The 19,401-nt window shown below is 34.2% G+C and overlaps 1 protein-coding gene and 1 pseudogene across 4 annotated transcripts in view; one reads left to right on the top strand and one right to left on the bottom strand.

Annotated features, from left to right (window-relative positions):
• LOC111150421 (karyopherin subunit alpha 4) overlaps nt 1–19,401 on the bottom strand; it is a 56,308-nt gene that overhangs the window by 14,063 nt on the left and 22,844 nt on the right. For all 3 annotated transcript variants that reach the window (XM_022507861.1, XM_022507871.1, XM_022507881.1), the window contains exons 3-11: nt 19,041–19,130; nt 18,900–18,929; nt 18,765–18,817; nt 16,601–16,696; nt 15,790–15,875; nt 10,209–10,295; nt 8,162–8,331; nt 8,024–8,068; nt 4,938–5,069 (exon numbers count right to left, since the gene is read on the bottom strand). In XM_022507861.1, the coding sequence (XP_022363569.1) occupies nt 4,938–5,069; nt 8,024–8,068; nt 8,162–8,331; nt 10,209–10,295; nt 15,790–15,875; nt 16,601–16,696; nt 18,765–18,817; nt 18,900–18,929; nt 19,041–19,130 (789 nt within the window). The remainder of the gene's footprint in view (nt 1–4,937; nt 5,070–8,023; nt 8,069–8,161; nt 8,332–10,208; nt 10,296–15,789; nt 15,876–16,600; nt 16,697–18,764; nt 18,818–18,899; nt 18,930–19,040; nt 19,131–19,401) is intronic.
• Nucleotides 3,197–3,620, top strand: LOC111150431 (annotated as a pseudogene). Its single transcript, XR_002640802.1, has one exon. The product of XR_002640802.1 is annotated as a small nuclear ribonucleoprotein G pseudogene (transcript).

Genomic DNA, 19,401 nt, shown 5'->3' with positions numbered 1-19,401 from the left:
CAGACATTTCATATAACTGGAATCAGACAGTAGGTAGCCTTTTTTGTCTGGCTTCCTTCACTTAACGTAATGCTTTCAAGGTCCATTCATGTTGTAGCATGTATCGATACTTCATTCCTTTTCACAGCCAAATAATAGTCCAGTTATATAAGTCTAATGTATTTTATTTAAATATTCATTAGTGGATAAACATTTTGTTTTCACTGGCTATTAACAGTAATAGTGCCATAAACATTTGTGTGCCAGTTCTTGTGTGAACATCTGCTTTCAGTTCTCTTGGTTATATATACATCTAGGAGTGGAAAATGCTGAGTTATACAGTAACTCTGTACCTAACTTTCTGGGGTACTATCACACTGTATGCCAAAGAGGCTGTACCATTTTAATTTCTATAGATGTATAAGGATTCTACTTTCTCTACATCTTTGCCAAAACTTGTTAACCTCTTTTTGATTATATACATCCTGGTGTTTATGAAGTGGTATTTCATTGCAGCTTTGATTTACATTTTTTTCATGGCTAATGATGCTGAACATCTTCTCATGTGCTTATTGACCATTTGAATGTCTTCTCTGGATAACTGTATTTAAATGTTTTGCCAATTTTTAATGGGATTATTTTTTTTACTGTTGTTAAGAATTCTTTATTTTGGACCCAAGTCCCTTTTCAAATACGATTTGCTCTTTCATTCTGTGGGTTTTCTTTTCACTTTCTTGACGGTCTCCTTAGAAGCACAAGTTTTTTAATCTTGATGAAGTCCAATTGATCTAGTTTTCTCCTTGGTTGCTTGTGCTTATTGTATCAAATCTAAAAAATTGCTGTCTAATCCAAAGTCATGAAAATTAATGCTTATGTTTTCTTCTAAGAGGTTTACACTTCGAGCTCTTATACTTGGGTGTCTGACCTATTCTGAGCTAATTTTTATAAATAGGGAGCTAATTTCATTTGTTTACATGTAGATATTCAGGAGTCTTAGCTCCATTTGTTTAATTACCATTTCTTGAAAAGACTCCTCTTTTCTAATTGAATTTTCTTGGCATCTTTGTTGAAAATCAATTGATCATATGGGTTTATATCTGGAGTCTTTTTTTTTTTTTAAAGGTTTTATTTATTTATTTGACAGAACGAGCAGAGAGAGAGCAACAGGGAGAAGGAGAAGCAGAGCAGGGAGACTGACATAAGACAGGGCTCCATCCGAGGACCCTGGGATCATGATCTGAACCAAAGGCAGATACCAAAGGCAGATACTCAACCCAGTGAGCCACCCAGGTGCCCCAACAGGAACTGCATTTAACCTGTAGGTAAATTTGAGAAGCACTGCCTTCCTAACAACACTGTCTTCTAATCTATGAACATGGATGTTTTTCCATTTATTTAAGTCTTCTTTAATTTCTTTTAAAAATGTTTTGTAGTGACCTAGATTCTTTGACAAATAAATTTAAAAGAGCAAAGAAAAATAGAATTGTAGAGTAACAGAAACATAAGACAAAGCTACCAAATGCAATGTGTTAATCTTGTTTAGAGGCTGATTTGGTCAAACTGTGAAAAAATATGAAGCAATCAGTAAAATCTGGATACTGACTGGGTTTTAATATTAAAATTAAGAAATACTCTAACAGTACTGTGATATGTAAAAACATATAACCTTATTTTTAAGAGAAGGTGGATGAAATTATATGCTATCTGGGATGTGTCAAAGTAATTTGCCGGGAAGGAGCAAGTAGGGATGTAGAGGAAACCTACATGGTGGTTCATTACAACTATTCTCTTTTCCTAAATGATGGAGTTAAAGTTGAAAAAAATTTTAAAAATCTCTACTAGGTATCGTGTAAAGTACAGAGGGCATTGAGAGCTGCTAAAGAAAAATTTCAACCCTATTTTCTGAATGAAATCCAATATTAAAACTAATGATGCATTCTGAAAAAAACAAAACAAAACAAAAATAACCAAACCAAAACCAAACCAAATACCTATACCAAGATGTAAGTACTACACTTAAGAAATGCAAACTTAATTATAATTATCTAGTATGAATATTTTATTTTTTTTAAAGTTTATTTATTTTTTTAAAAGTAATCTCTACACTTAACATAGGGCTTAAACTCACTACCCTGAGTTCAAGAGTCACGTGCTCCTCTGACTGAACCAGTTAGGTGCCCCTATTGAAATATTTTAAATGAGCCACAAATACCCATAAATGGCAAAGTATTTATTCGATTCCTGAATTCAGCTAAGTGTTCCCTCTTTCCTTAAACTACTTTAAATTTTACGGTTTGTATTCTCCATTCCAATTGTACACAAGTATCATCTGAAGAGCTTTTTGAAGCCCAGGTTTCTAGGAAATATCCCAGATTTATTAAAACAGTCTCTAGGTGTCAAGGGAAATATTTTTTTTTTCTTTAAGCTTCACAGGTCATTTTAATGTCCACCCAGGGTTGAGAAACAGGGAATTAGGTTAACAGTTTTTCCTTATGCTATTGCTGAATAGACTGTTAAGTCATCATATAATTAAAGCTTGCTGTATCTCCCTTTACCACTGCAGTTTGACAGTTACTCCTTATAATACTTGTCTGAACTTCTCACCCTCTCTTTTTGGCTCTTTCTAGATGCAGGTTTGGGATAAATATTTATGTGGAAGGATTTAAAAATAAAAGGATAAAACAAAGTTTAGAAAAGATTTATTTATTTAAAAAAGATTTTATTTCTTTATTTGGGGGGAGAGGGATAGTGGGGGAGGCAGAGGGACAAGCAGACTCCTTACTGAGCAAGGAAATGCCTGGTGGCTTGGTCCCAGGACCCAGAGATCATGACCTGAGATGAAGTCAGATACTTAAACAACTGAGCCACCCAGGCACCCCATTAAAAAAAGATTTTAAATAACTAAAAGGAAATTTAGGAAGCCCCTGATCAGTATGTTTCAGTATAAAGCCTTTATCATAGATAGTGCCAATGAAACGAAACATTAAGTTTGCCCAGTGCAGTATGGAGAGTTAAGAAAAAGAGGGGAGAAAAGGAAAAGAGTAGGAAAAATGAAGAAAAATAAGAAGCACAGAAAAAAATAAAGTATCAGTACTTGTTTCAGATGCCACCCAAGTTACCATGTGAATTTCCTAGGTCTACCTTAGAAATCAGTAATCTACTAAGGAGATGCCCTGGGTGGGGTTTTTGGTGTGGTATAAGAAAAGGGAAGGGGAGCAGTTTGGAGGCATCTTTCAGCTTGCCGAGTAGACACCATGAGCAAAGCTCACCCTCCCGAGTTGAAAAAATTTATGGACAAGAAATTATCATTGAAATTAAATGGTGGCAGACATGTTCAAGGAATATTACGGGGGTTTGATCCATTTATGAATCTTGTGATAGATGAATGTGTGGAGATGGCAACTAGTGGGCAACAGAACAATACTGGAATGGTGGTAATACGAGGAAATAGTATCATCATGTTAGAAGCCTTAGAACGAGTATAAACAATGGATGTGTTCATCAGAAGAATCAATTGCTTCCACATGGCCCCTCTCCATAGTACCTGTTTTACTACAATATAAAAATCAGATTGTGTGCATTTTCATATTGAGCTTTTTTGTTAAATAAACTTTTGTAATAGCCAAAAGAAAAAAAAAAGGGAAGGGGAGGGGGAATGGTTCTTGTTGACCTATAGTGATCTTACCTCACTTTTTCCATCTTTAAAATGGGGACTTAATACCTCATTCTTTTCATCAAAGATATGTTCTTGTTTTATTTCAAAAAGATATATGCACCCCTATGTTTTCTGTGGCATTACTTACAATAGCCAAGATATGAAAGCAACCCATGAGTCTATCGATAGATGAATGGGTAAAAATGTGGTGTGTGTGTGTGTGTGTGTGTGTGTGTGTGTGTGTATGTGTGTATACACACCAATGGAATATTAGCCATAAAGAGAATGAGATCTTGTCATGTACAACACCACATGGATGGACCTAAAGAGTATTATGCTAAATGAAGTAAATAAGAGAAAGAAAAATACCATATGATTTCACTTATATGTGGAATCTAAGAAGCAAAAGGAATAAACAAAAAGCAGAAACAGACCCATAAATACAGACAACAAACTCATGTTTGCCAGAGTGGGGGGATGGGCAAAATGGGGAGTGGGAGAGAGAGGCTTCCAGTACTCTGATGAATAAGTCAAGGGATACACAGTATAGCATAGAGAATATAGTCAGGGGTATTATAATAGCATTATACTGTGAGAGATGGTAGCTACACTTGTAATGAGCACAGCATAACTTACAGAGAAGATGGATCGCTATGCTGAATACCTGAAACTAATGTAACATTGTGTGTCAACTATACTTCAATAAAAAAGATTAAATAAAAGATTTTTTTTTAAAGATTTTATTTATTTGACAGACAGAGATCACAATTAGGCAGAGGCAGGCAGAGAGAGAGAGAGGGAGAAGCAGGCTCCCTGCTTAGCAGAGAGCCCGATGCGGGGCTTGATCCCAGGACCCTGAGATCATGACCTGAGCTGAAGGCAGAGGCTTAACCCACTGAGCCACCCAGGCGCCCCTAAATAAAAGATTTTTTAAAAGATGTGTTATTAGGGACGCCTGGGTAGCTCAGCTGGTTAAGCCGCTGCCTTCGGCTCAAGTCATGATCCTAGGGTCTTGGGATCAAGTCCCACATCGGGCTCCTTGCTCAGCAGGGAGCCTGCTTCTCTCTCTGTCTCTGCCTGATGTTCTGCCTGCTTGTGTTCTCCCTCTCTATCTCTCTGACAAATAAATAAAATAAAATCTTTAAAAAAAATTTTTTTTAAATAAAAAAAAAAAAAAGATGTGTTATTAGGCTAGAAATATACTTTAAACTAATGAAATTGTCCATTTCTGAATGCCATGCTTAAAGCAAATTAGTGGTAAACAAAGCAAAACACCTTATATTATTATCAACAACAAACTCACCTGAACTTTAACTTCCTGGTGGCTGAGCAGAGGAACCAAGTGAGGGACTATTCCAGAGTCTATTACCATCTGTATCTGTTCATTGCCAGCATCAGTAAGGTAAGAGAGGGCCCACACTGTATCTACCAATATCTAATGGATAAAATGAAAATTCAAACAGTCTTTGAATATTTTCTCACTTTAATAATTCTTAACTATAGTTAACTTATAGATAACTAATCAATGATTGTTTCTCTACCTTTCTTCCTTTTTTGTCTCACCTCAATTCACTGAAATCTTAATCTGCTCTATAATACTAAACACCATCATCTATCTCTGAATGTCTGTGTCAAGTATGTGCATCTTTTAGCCATATTTAGGATGCTTCAGTTAATTATGACCCAAGCACAGGTTAGTGTCGTCTTTTCTTTCTTTCTTTCTTTTTTTTTTAAGTTTCCAGTCTTAACTCACAAAGAGTTTGATACATTGTTCATGAAATAGGAGAAAAAGACACAGTCTTTTGCAAATGCTCACACTGAGGCATAATAGGTCCAAAGACATTGTAGTAAGTACATATAGTTGTAAATACTATATGTATTCAACATACACAGTGATTCAAAACATTGGGGCTAGATGTATACATTCAAGTTGTTTTCTAGTATCATTGGTATAATGTAGGTATGTTGAAAGCCAGTATTTCAGTATTAGGAGTATAGTGGTTTCGTCTTTTCCAATCAGTTTGCTTTGCCTTAAAAAACTGGAGGCAACTTCTCATAGTGGAAGCGTCCCACAGTTGCAGATCAAGACATTAAAAGCAACCATAGATCAATCTGTGTGATCTATAATCAAAAACATTCTAGTAAAAAAAAAAAAAAGGCATAATTTACAGCATCTGCCAAAACTATTTATAAAAAAAACTCCTCTGCAATTAGACTAAAAATTAAACTATCATTTTAAATGTTAGAATTCTTAATGAACCTTATTGTGAAGTTCAGCAGGCCATTGTGTTTCACCTTTCTTTTGTATTAAGTCATAATTAGAAGTTATAACCAAAAGAAAGTATGACAACTGTTAAACTGTTGCATAAATAGCATAGTTACTGACAAATATACAGGAATAATAACTGTGCCTGGAATTTTACTTCTGAAGCCTTTCTGGAATATGAACTCTATGTGTCAAAAGACAAGTCAGAAAATTTTGAAAGCTTTTAAATTCTAAACTAATGTTATGTTTAAAACATCTGAGAATCTCCTAGAAGAAGAAAACAACACTTTGCCACTGTTTCTTTCAAAAACTCAATAAAGTTCTTTGGCTATTTTTAATCTAAAAAGAAGACACCAAATCAAAGAATTCACACACATAAAGTGGTTATCAAAATTATGTGAAAGAACTAAATTTCAACTTACAAATGTGAATCTTTTTTTCAGAGTACTAACATATGCCAAAATTTGTTGATAGAGGCAAAAAATTTCAAGTTACTTCTCCACGACTGTACATAAAGTCCAGATACAATTTTTTTTAAAGGCCCAACACTAAACATGAATATGCTCACATCAAAATCACAATTTAAATAGACTTGACCTCTTATATACTTCTTGAATTGAAGTTAAAAGTCTATGATAAATTTACTAATTATAACTATACTGTAATTTAAGCGTTTCATTTATGATTTGTAGAAGCAGTTTTATTTATTTTTTACTTCTTTCATGGTCTGGTTTAAGAATTTGCTGCTAAATGTTTACCTAAGAAGACTGCATTTTCAGTAAACATTATTATATAGTAAACTACTCAGTACATAAATTACTACAGAAGAACAATGAGACCAGCTTGAAAAATTCAAAATATATTAAAAGCCAAGAAAACAGAGTTATAATCTCAACTGGACTGGGGTAAACAGGTGGAAAGAACACAATACAATCTCTGAATAAGGTCAACCAAAATGTCTAGTTTTTGGTAGAGGTATAAACTTTGAGATTAATCTTCTTTGGAACTCATTTAAAAGTAAAATATTAAAATTTCTGGTTTAATAAAAATACGTGGCACTAAGGAGCAAACGCCCCAAATAGCTTTATATATTTTAAGGATTCTAAACTAACGGGATCTAAAACCAAGTATCTTTAGAGCAACGATCATGTTCACCTAATGAATTTTATACATTTTATCACTGCATGATGTAGTGGAATTCTAACTTTAATTTGTTCCATATGCGTTAGAGAGATCCTGGAAAAATGTATTACCCCAGAAACTGAAAAGGAATGAAGCAACCTATCAAACACAGGTCATCACCCCAAGCTGCTTTTAAGGAACTAAAGTTCCTGAATGTTGCTATGCACTGTATTCCTGTGATTTCTTTTACCTGTCATATTCCTAGCTTTTCTAACACAATGATGGCAAAGCTGGTTTTATAAGCAGTCAGATTCCCACTTCATTCATACTTTATGAGGTGCTTTTTCCTTTGCCATCTGTGTTGGTTAGAATGAATAAGGTATATTTATTATGCTTAAAATCTAGTCTGCACAAATTTTTTTCTTGTTTGGATATTTATGAGTTCTCTCTATAACATGTGAAACCACTATCACAGTAACTATAGATGGAAAAATATAGTAAAAATAAATTCAAGACCAACTGATATTCTTGGATTGGTGTACGCATATGAACACAAACCCATGCACAAGGCACAAGTATTTTTTTTAATCTTTCAAAATATGAAATATTATTAGGCCTATATATTCTCTCAAACACTGGTCAGGCCATCAAAATGAGCTTCCATAAAAAGCTCTTGACCAATCAAAGATATAATTTTAGTGAGATGGATCATTAACTGGCAACTTTAAGAACTTCCAAAATGAGTTTTTAACTGCCCCAACTCTCCACATATGTTATTGCCCAGACCAAAATATAGTTGGGCTTGATTTCTTCACTGTAAATTGTATTTGTGATACAGGTAAAGACAAAGTAAATACAATAATAGTAAGCTATGTTATTACAACTCTTGAAATGGAAAAATCTAATCGAGTACATGAACATTATGTCCAGTATAACATTTTCTTCCCTATGTCATAGGGGCAACCCTAGACATACATATTATACACATAAAAAATACTCACATTTACGTCCGTGTGATGAATTAAGACACAAAGAGCTGGAAGAATCTGAAGAGAGAAATATATAGATTTAAAAACATACATAATGGTATCCAGTTTAGTTAAAAAACAAAAAAGACAAAACACAAAACATCTGTTTACCTCCTGAATGGTTTCCATTGGGGGTGGTGGATCTTTATGGCGACATAAGTTGACCATTACCCAAGTAACATTTCTTAAGAATGTTATAGGAATAGATGGACTTATGAAGGAAAGTAAAGGTTTCACAACTCCAAGACTTATGACATAATCTCTACACTGTGGTCCATCACCTGTAGGAAGGAGTGAAAATACACTGACAGTAAGGAATTAAGAAAACATAAAGCACTGGGTTGAACATGTTGCTTTCTGTATTTTAACTAGACACACTAGTTTTATATAGAAGTTTTAGACAACAATAACCAAGTTCTCATTTTAGGTCTCTGAGACAAGAAAAGCAACATAAAGTAGTAAGATATTTTTTGCACATTATTCACTTATTCAATAGGTTTATAAATTGTTCACCTATGTTTTTGTGCCATTAAAAGTTAGAAGCCTAAGTATCCTTTAGAGTACTTTGTGAGCAGAGGACTGTTGCTTTTATTTTCTCTCAATGGTACTCTCAGTTTAACAAACTTTTATGTAATTAAAAAAAATGTATGCATATATATCAAAATATTACTAGAAAAAAGTTGTAGAATTTATACTTATGATCCAATATCATAGTACCAAAAGTATTAACTATAAATTACTCTACACATTAAAAAAACTATGCCCAAAATAAAATTCAGGAATAAAAAACTATGTCAAAAGAAGGAGGGGATGAATCAGTATCACTAGAGCCGTGAGTTCCCACAGTAATTTTTGGCCCTATCCAAATCTGTTAAACAAGCTCTGTGGATCCAGAATTGGGGTTTTAATAAGCCCCTTCGTATGATTCTGAAAATAGGCTAAAGTTTGAGAATCGCTGCCTTAGTGAACTGTCAAATGTAATTTCTGTATCTATAGCATCACTGTAATTTCTAGCATTAAAACCATATTAAGTATTACATTCTATAAATGAAAACCCTTTTCCTTGCACTGTAATATTTCGAGATAAAAATGCCTATTCTTTCGGCATCCATGTATTCTAATTATTTTACAATGTCACTGGAATTAAAAACCAAAGATCAAGATGTTGCATTAATAGTTATAAATCTAAAGTTGGTATAAAAGCAAAGGGGTGAAGGAATCTGGATACACAAATGATAGCATTCCTAATAGCAATATACTATATGTGAAGAACAGTTTATAGAGAAATTCTCCCATTTTAATTATGGAACGCTACCCATCCCCTGCATTCTATCTTTGCCCCCAAAGAGTAATATAGAAGAAGTACATGAAAGTAATATTGACTACTTCCATGCAAGAACAATAAACTTTAACATCAAGGGACATAATACAGTTCAGACCCAGATTTTTTCCATTCTCTACTCACTGAAGGATAGTTGTTCAAATTTTTGTGTTTGGGTAAAGTCTGTTTATAGTTTAAAAACATATCTTGAAATATCAGAATTGTCTTTAATTATTCTTTTTACAATTATGTCAGAGAAAACCTGAGAGGTATGGTAATCATGGTATTTAACATTTAATGACCCTGTCTATAAAGCTACAAATACCTCCTCATGATGATAATGGATAACATTACTGTATTTTACTGTACTAAAATTCAGGAAAGACAGTAAAAATTTCAATTAAGACTCTTTTTAAAACTGTCATTATGGAGAAAAAGTGTTGGTGTTACGTTGTGCATATTCCTTTTTACTAGTTTCTATGACAGTGGAGAAAGTTAAGGAATAAAATAGATCCATCAACATAATAAAGGAGGGAGAGGAGATCTATTATCACATACATATTTCATAATTACTGAAATAATTAAGAGTTGACTGTATACTTAAAAAAGAGTTGACTATATACAAAAAGATACTATGGTATCATAAGCAACAAAAATGTTCATTCTGTTTATTACAGGTTTATACTTAAAACAGCTATAATTTCTATAAAATTATTGCACAAAAACCAGTACTAAAAAGACACACTGTTTTTCTTTTTCAACTACTAGCAGTCATTTTTATTATACAGTATCTGATAACAACAATTGTTGGACTAGTATTACAAGTTTTATACAAACCTATGATATTTCCCAGTGCCCACACTGCTTGCTCACAGACATTTTGATGGGGTGAATGTAGAAGCCTCAGGAAAAGTGGCACGGCATCTGAAGGAGGAAAACATAAATTAACATTTAAGGTTAAAGACAGTCTTGGAGGCCAATTACATCTCATAATATTGGGGAGAAAAAAAGGATTGGAGATACTATACTCTAAACCAAAAGTCAATCTTTTCTTTGCTGAATCTAAGAAGAAAGGAACCTATCAAAAAATATATTTAACATATATATCTATTAAATGATTTTCTCTAGAATAACAGTAGTGGAAAACTTTGATTAGCAAACCACTTCCCCAGCATCAAAATGACAGTTTTAAGATACAAATATCAAATCAAGCTGGTAAATTTTCATTTATAATTAAACCTGAATGAAGTTCCAAATTAAAAATCAATTCCTAAAAATAAAGTAGATTAATTCATCCCTTACAGATTCAAGCATTATTCTCAAACTCAGAGAAAAAAAGGGACTCCAACTGTTGAAGTACCTTTTGAATACAGAAATTTAAAATAACAGGAGGGTGCAGTTCAAGACGGTGGCTGACCTAACCTTCTACCATGGACACCAAATCTATAGCTACATATACAATAATGCCTTCATAGAAGCAGCCCAAGAGCTCCTCCACAACAAAGGATAAAAAAGTCACACTGAGATGGACAGTAGAGGCAGAGACTAAGGTCCTAACAAAGCTATGCCCTACAACCTAGCAGCGACCCACAAGCGGAGAGATTTCATAAATACGGAGCATATCCCTGAAGAGTGAGAGGTTAGAGCACCAAAATAGGCACCTGAACCCTGGGGAGACAAACTCCCAAAACGGCTGGCTTTGAAAACCAACAGGGCTATCATCCAAGAGCCCCAAAGGGCTGCAGAAAACCAGGACTATGCTCTTAAGAGACCACCTGCCCACATGCTCCAGGCTCCAGCACAAAAGCAGTGGGCTGAAAAGTGCCTAGAGCATATGTAAAGGAGGTCCCTGGCTAAGTTTAAAGAAACTGCCTAAGGAATGAGGGTCTGCTGGAACTTCCTCCAGGGATGGAGGTGCTGACAGGTGCCATTTTTTACACATTCTACCTTGCTAGTGATACTTGCACCACCCCTGCACCTCTGGCATAGAGCACTGCTACAGTTCCTCCCCACCAAACCCGGTGGGATAGTTCATCCTGGCCTGGCATGCCCCTGTGGCCCTGCCAAAGCTGGCAGAAGCACAAAAGTCCACATAAGGGACACCCCTTGAATGCTTGGCACTGGTAGCTGGGAGTAGGAGGGTATTCTGCATTTCTGGGCTCCACAGGAGTGAAACAATCTCTGGCAGGCTACGACCCCCAAAGGATAGCACAGATAGATAACTGAAACTCAGGCTTCCAGTGACCATTCCTTCAAGACTGGGAGAGGTAGCTGTTTCACCTAATACATAAAAACAAACACAGAAAGTCAAGTTACATAAGTAAACTGAAGAACAGAATGAAATAAAACCCCAGAAAAACACTTTACTGAAATGGAGAAAGTTTACCTGATAAAGAGTTCAAAACAATGGTCATGAAGATGCTCCCGAATCTTGGGAGAAAGTGGATGAACACAGAAAAAATATCAGCAGACAGACAGAAAATATAAGAATGTACCAAACAAAAGTCATAGAGCTGAAGAACACAATAACTAAACCGAAAGATAGAGTAGAGGCATTCAACAACAGATAAGGATAAAGCGGAAGGAAGGATCAGTGACCTGGAAGACAAGGCAGTGGAACTCACCTAAACAGAGCAGCAAAACAAAAAAGAATTTTATTTTTATTTTGTTTAAAAGATTTTATTTATTGGGGTGCCTGGGTGGCTCAGTGGGTTAAGCCTCTGTCTTCGGCTCAGGTCATGATCTCAGGGTCCTGGGATTGAGCCCCACATCGGGCTCTCTGCTCAATGGGGAGCCTGCTTCCTCCTCTCTCTCTGCCTTCATCTCTGCCTACTTGTGATCTCTCTCTCTCTCTCTGTCAAATAAATAAATAAATAAATAATCTTAAAAAAAAAAAAAAAAAGATTTTATTTATTTATTTGACAGAAAGAAAGACACCGAGAGAGGGAACACAAGCAGGGGGTGTGGGAGATGGAGGAGCAGGCTTCCCACAAAGCAGGAAGCCAGACGCGGAGCTTGATCCCAGGACCCTGGGATCATGACCTCAGCTGAAGACAGATGCTTAATGACTGACCCACCCAGGCACCCCACAAAAAAGAATTTAAAAAAGTGAAGATATCTTAAGGGACCTGTAGGACAATAGCAAGTGGAACAACGTTCCCATAATGGGGTCCCAAAAGGAGAAGAGAGAAAGGAAGATACAGAAAATTTGTGAAGAAACAATGGCTAAAAACTTTCTTTACTTGGGGAATGAAAGAGATATCCAGATCTGGGAAGCCAGGAAAATTACAAATAAAATGAACCCAAAAAGAGCCATACCAATACACATTATAATTAAAATGGCAAGAGTTTATCTAAAGATAAAGAGAGTATCTTAAAAGTGGCAAGAGAACAACTTGTTGCATACAAGAGAAGTCCCATAAGACTATCAGAGATTTTTTAGAATAAAGTTTGCAGGCCAGAAAGGAGTGGTAAGATATATTCAAAGTACTGAAAGCACTGGCATACAGATGACCAACAGACAAATGAAAAGATGCTCAACATCACTGATTATCAGGGAAATGCAAATCATGAGATACCACCTCACACCGTCAGAATGGCTAGAATCAAAAAGACAAGAAATAACAAGTGTTAGACAGGATGTGGAAAAAAGGGAACCCTCGTGCACTGCCTGTGGGCATAGAAATTGGAGCAGCCTCTATGGACAACAGTATGGAGGCTAATAAAAAAACTAAAAATAGAAGAAACTAGTACAGAAACTAGAAATACAGGATCTAGCAATTCCACTTCTGGGTATTTATCTGAAGCAAATGACAATAAATTTAAGAACAGTGCCCAGTATTTTCACCATAAGCATCTTTGCCACAAACATCTTCACCCTATAACTAATTGGCCATATGGCAATTATGCCATAAAAGATAAAATCACAAAAATAAAAGAGGGATATCCATTAAAAAGGACATAATGAAACATGAAAAATGCACTGACAAAATTAACAAGACTTTATTGCAAAATATAAAACATCTGAATACATTTAAATGTGTGTAGATTCATGCAATTCTATGCAAATAATTGATTTTATTTTGCAGACTGTAACTAAGCACTTGTCCTCAAAGTTTTCCTTTCATAATATTATACATTTATTTTTCTTGTTGATTCATCTCTTCATCAGGCATCACGTTTTCATTTTTTCCTAAAATTTCTTTCTTCCTTAAGAGAGGTATCAGTTTCTAAATACAAGGATGCATATTTGTAACAGCTTTGCATTACACTGTGAAAGTCTTCTACACTGTTCTTTGTTCTTAGCATATTACCACATGTTTATTGGCAGATGTTCCAAAGTTCTATGAGAAATGTGGGTTCAAAACTCTATGACACTGTACAGACTATTACGAGGGCTAAGCTTTACTTACTATAAAAATGGGAGTACTGTGTTAATGCAGAAATGAAAGTAAACTGTCAACTAGCTGACGAAATCAACAAACCATCAAATCAAACTGTCAACCAGTTATTCTTGTATCTTTAATGGTGAAATAGCCTTATGGCCAAATAGTTAAGTGGGGAAAACGTTTTCAGCAAATATGCTTATGGTGAAACCACTCAGAACCTCTGAAAATATATATGCACCCCTATGTTCATTACTACATTATTCACAATAGCCAATATTTGGAAACAACCAAAGTGTCCAATGATGGATGGATGGATAAGATGTGTGTATGTACACAGACACACACACAATGGAATACTACTTAGCTACTACCAAAAGAATGAAATACTTGTATATAGGACATCAATGGACCTTGAGATACTAAGTGAAATAAGTCAGAAAAAAGAAAGACAAATAATGTATGATTTCACTTATATTTGGAATCTAAGAAACAGAACAGATGAACAAACAAAACAAAAACTCATAGATGCAGAGAACAGTGATGGCTGGCAGAGGGTAGGGCTTTTGGGAGATGAGTGAAGTACAAGGGAGTCCAGACATACAAACATCCAGTCATAAACAAGTCAGTCATGGGAATTAAGTGTATAGCATGGTAACTGTAGTCAGTAATACTGTACTGCGTATCATATAATTTGATATGAAGATAGGGGAAACTAGATTTACTGTGATCATGTCTTGGTGTATATACTTTGAGTCATTATGTCATATGCCTAGAACTAATTTAATGTTATATATGTCAATTACACCTCAATTAAAAAAATAACGTCACACAGATCTTTAGGCAGGCCAGTGATACCTGTATACCATATAAGACCTCCTGAATCAGAAAGTGGTTCTGTTGCTTTACAACACCCTTTCTTTGTAACAAGGATGGTAACACAGAGAAAGGTCTGTACCTGAACAGAATACTACTACACTGAACAAATGATTATTCTATTTTTACTTTCTTCTGATAGTACTTAGAAAAATGCTATTTCCATACATGTAGGTCATGCTTTACTCAAAAAATCATTCATTCATTTATTATATCTGGTAAAATAAGAGAGATTGGCAGCGTTAAATTCTAAGGCTCCTTCTAATCCTGAAAAAAGCACATAAAACAGAAAGGAAAAAGAGTGAGAGCTTAAAATATTGTCTTGAGATTATAAAATTTACTAAACAGTCAATTATACAAAATAAAACCAAAAAAACCAAAACCAAAGTCTATTTAAACCCTAAATTAAGCCAGTTTTATCATGATTTAAGATAATATTAATATTCTATATAATATTACAGCAGAAATGTCTACATAATTAAATGTTTACCTGGATAATACCTTTGCTCCTCTTTAAAATCATGTAGAAATTAGTGCTTAAGATTTTAATAAGCTTACACAAGTATACTGTTTACAACTCTGTGAAGAGCACTTTAAAAGTACCTTCTTTAAATTATTAATTTCTTTGATAGAAGAATTAAACAGTATTTATGAAAACAATACATTCAGGTTATTACCTCCAATAATAATTTCCCACTTATATCTCTTGGAACATAAAAGAAAAGCAATCCTGTAATAGTAACAATGAAAAAATTTCAAGCTATTTTTCAACAGGACTACTTTATACAAAATTTCTCTGACCCGTATGATGAAACTCTCATTAAGAGACGCCAAGAGGTAGTATGACAATGGGAAGAACACCTTTATTTCTATGATATCCTATAAGTAAAATGTAAGTACAATAATGTAATCTGCTACTATAATTAGAAAATGTTCTCAGATTTAGCAACAAATGAATTTTTGAAAATAGAAAATGTCAGTCACTGGAATGATATGATCAAAGTAACATACTTTAGTTGGCCTATTTCAGCCAACCTGTAACTGGATAGCTATTATTTTTTAATAAAAATAGCTTTATTCTTTTAAGAGAATCACTATTTTTTTTTACTAACTTCTTTTTTAGAAATCACAATTTTATCTGTTAATCACCAACTTACTGGACTGAACTACTGCTTGAGTCTGTTCCGAGGTTCCAGATGCAATGTTTGTCAGAGCCCATGCAGCTTCAAACTGTAAAGAAGGACTAAAAAGAACAAATAATGTTGAACAGTAGGGATTTTTACATCGGCCCTAATCTAATATGTACCAACCATTCCTCCCTTCAAGCATTTTTTAAAGTATTAAATATTTTGTTTGAAAGTTATCGATCTATGCATCCAGCACTTTTTTAAAACCTCCAATGACTATTTACAGTATCTCTTCAGTATAAAAAGCATACAATTTCCTCAGGTGTCCCGTCTATTTTTAGTAAAAACTTTTTCTTTTTATAAAATTTTATTTCTTCATTTGAGAGAGAGAACTAGCACACAAGAACACAAACTGAACGGGGCTAAGGGGAGGGGCAAAAGGAGAGGGAGAAGCAGGCTCCCTGCTCAGCAGTGAGCTCCACCCCAGGATCAAGGGATAATGACCTGAACTGAAGGCAGATGCTTTACTGACTGAGCCATCCAGGCATCCAAAAACTCTTTATTTAAATAGCTGCATATGACTACCCAAACAGTTTTCTCAAGCACTTAACAGCCAAACTGGTTTTTGCGGATTTTCAAAGTTTAAAAGTTCAATGTATCATTCTCAAGTTCCTCTTCGGCCTTTATGTTCACCTCCTGGTGTAAACACACCTTGCACTGTTTTTCACTGGCTTTTCAACTCCATCATATAGCCCTTTTCTTTCTTCTTTAAAAATCGAACTACCAGAAAATCTTGTCTTGTGCAAAGGATACATTCTAAAATACTTCTTAATGTACTTACTTGTCATCTCTTTCAAGACAATGGACTAAAATAGGCAATATTCCAGATTTTATTAAGTCATCAATTGGTGGATTTCGGTCACTGGACAAAAGCTTCCTATAAGAGACATACATACTCTTGTGAAATTTAATGATATATAATTAAATTCAAATTCATACTTGACATAAAGATTACACAAATCCTCACCCATCTGAGTATCCTACAGAGCAATGTTTATGAAAGCTTAATCAGATCATTTTCCTATATAAACCAAGCAGCAGAATATGGCTACATATTTACTACCCAATAAATGTAACCTTCTTGCCCTAGCTTAAACCCTCCACAAGTTGGCTCCGTCTTACCTAACTAATGAATCTTATTCTCTGTAATGCAACAATAAATCAGTTGTCTCACTATTTCAATCTCATTTCCAGGCTCTTCACATCCTATTTCCCACACTTGGAATGCCCTCTTTTCTGTCTATTCAAGCTCTATCTATTCAAAGTCCATTTAAATTTGTATGTTTTCATAATATCCTCTCTGAATTCAAGAACATTTATACAGCATATGCTTACATTTGTTGTTGAGTATCACCCTAATTTTAACATACCCTTGCCTTCCCTATTAGGTTCTAAAGTTCTTATAGAGCAAGAATTACACATGCTTTTTCACAGTATTTTCCACAGCACATGGCACAATTCTTAGCACAAAGTAGGTAATGACCCAGTCTTTCTTAACCTAGGTTCCAGATTTAATAAAAGAAATTTCTTCTACTACTTCACTGAGGACATTCTTCAAGATTTAGAAATGGCCTTTCTTTTGAGTGCACAATGGTGCCTATAATATCTACAAAATATAAAACCAGTTTGATGACACTGTCTAATTGATTTGCGCTAAGGTACCAGCAATTCTAGTCACAGTTACTTTTCCAACAGCAATGTAAATTCATAACACGTTTAAAAAAGGCAAACAAAGTCTTAATATTATCGTGAAAATGAGTTTGATCTTGTATACTTATAAAGTTGTCTCAGGTTCTCCTGGGGATCCAAAGACCATAATTCGAGAATATTGGCCTTAGGGGACTTACGGCTTTCATTAAAATGCCTACTGAGAAAAGCTGGTCCAAAATTCAAATAATCAACTCTGGAAATGGTGAGAATAATGTATCAAAATTTCTTAATCATCCTATCTGTAAACATTAATTTGCCATTCTGAGATGTGAGTACTTCTATGATTTTCTTCCAATATAACCAAGTCCTAAGAAGTTCTTTTACCTATAGTTGGCAATACTGTTAATTCTGTAATTTTCCTATATGTTCTAGGTTATTTAAAATGAATACACAAAAGTAGGGAAACTCTAATAAATTTTTTTAATAAAAGATTTGTATACTGGCTACGATACTGGATGGACCAGTGAAATCTTCTCCCACTATGAAATTCTATGAGTAGGATCAATTACTTACTTAAGTGTCTCTGTCCTACTAATAATAACACAGAGCATTATTCTTATATTTATAAATAGAGAAAGGAAAGACTGTATTATACTATGAGACAACCATGCCTTCTCCGACCTACTCATTAATACAAAAGTCTCAGAAGTTTCTCTGGTCCTCCCCTTAAAATATAGGAGCATACACCTCTAGAACAAAGATTTCACAGCAGAAGTATGCAACATAAGTTAATATTCCTACCTGGAAGTACACTGGCAAACTTTAGAGCCCTAAATCTTAATGTCTACTTGCCTGTACACTGCTACAGTAAGCTTGTAATTCAATTTATTATTTGATTAAAATAGGGATTGTGAAAAGAATTAGCTACCTGGGAAGGAGATGAAACATTTTTTTATAAAATTAAACCTGTTAATAAAAAGTAAAGTTTTATAAATAATGTTTTTCTATTAGTTGACAGCAATAACCTGTCAACACAATTCTTCCCTAGCATCTGTGTGTATTATGCAAGCTGAAACTTAAGTTTATTTATTTGTGAGTTTAGAAAACTGCTACCAATTTTAATACTCTAGATCACAGAAAAAATTTTTGAAGTAAATGTAGTTGGTCTATGGACTATTCTTTACTGCTTGTCATCAAAATTAAATATGAGTAACAGTACTACTGTACAGTGAAAACTCAAACAGAACTCCTGAGTAAGTTATAAAATTCAAATATGTCCCCAAAACTTAACTTACCTAGCAGCTTGAACTGCACTTAATTGAATTCCTTGGTTATCACTTGAAGCATTCTATAAAAAATTAAAACAATTTTTGATATAGATACATAATAATTAGAAATACAAATGAAGACGGGGGAAAAACTCAACTTACTTGAACAATAGCTTCTAGAGAGGTATTTTGCTGTGAAAAAAATTAAAGAAAAAACTAAGTTAAAAAGTCACCTTAAAATTCTATATTTATGTAAAATTTTTCACTGGCAGTTTTCAAGTTACCAGAATAACAATAACTTACCACTCTATAATCACCATCTATATCAGAATCTTCACAGATATCTTCATGTGGTACATTTCTTCTCTTTAAGAGATGCTCATCTCTTTTATTCTTAAAAAAAAAAAAAAAAAAGATATATATCAAAAAAATAACTTTAGTTAAAAAAGCTAAATACTTTCATACAAAAAGGTTAGGCAATCCTGTGCCTACAAACTGAAATGGGAAGTGCCTTTTAAAAGTAAAATGCAAATGCAGAAAATTAAACCAAAGTGTGATTCAAATATTTAAGCAACAAAAAATCTGAATTCCAAGCCCCAAATACTACATTTTTAATAAACCGTGAACTATGTAAAAAGAAATTAAAAAAACAAAAAATTGATTA

This window comes from Enhydra lutris, unplaced genomic scaffold, assembly GCF_002288905.1.
Source record: "Enhydra lutris kenyoni isolate GAN:26980312 unplaced genomic scaffold, ASM228890v2 scaffoldscaffold2, whole genome shotgun sequence".
Classification (NCBI taxonomy): domain Eukaryota; kingdom Metazoa; phylum Chordata; class Mammalia; order Carnivora; family Mustelidae; genus Enhydra; species Enhydra lutris.
The sequence above is the reverse complement of the archived record's forward strand: the minus strand, read 5'-3'. Positions and strand labels throughout refer to the sequence as shown.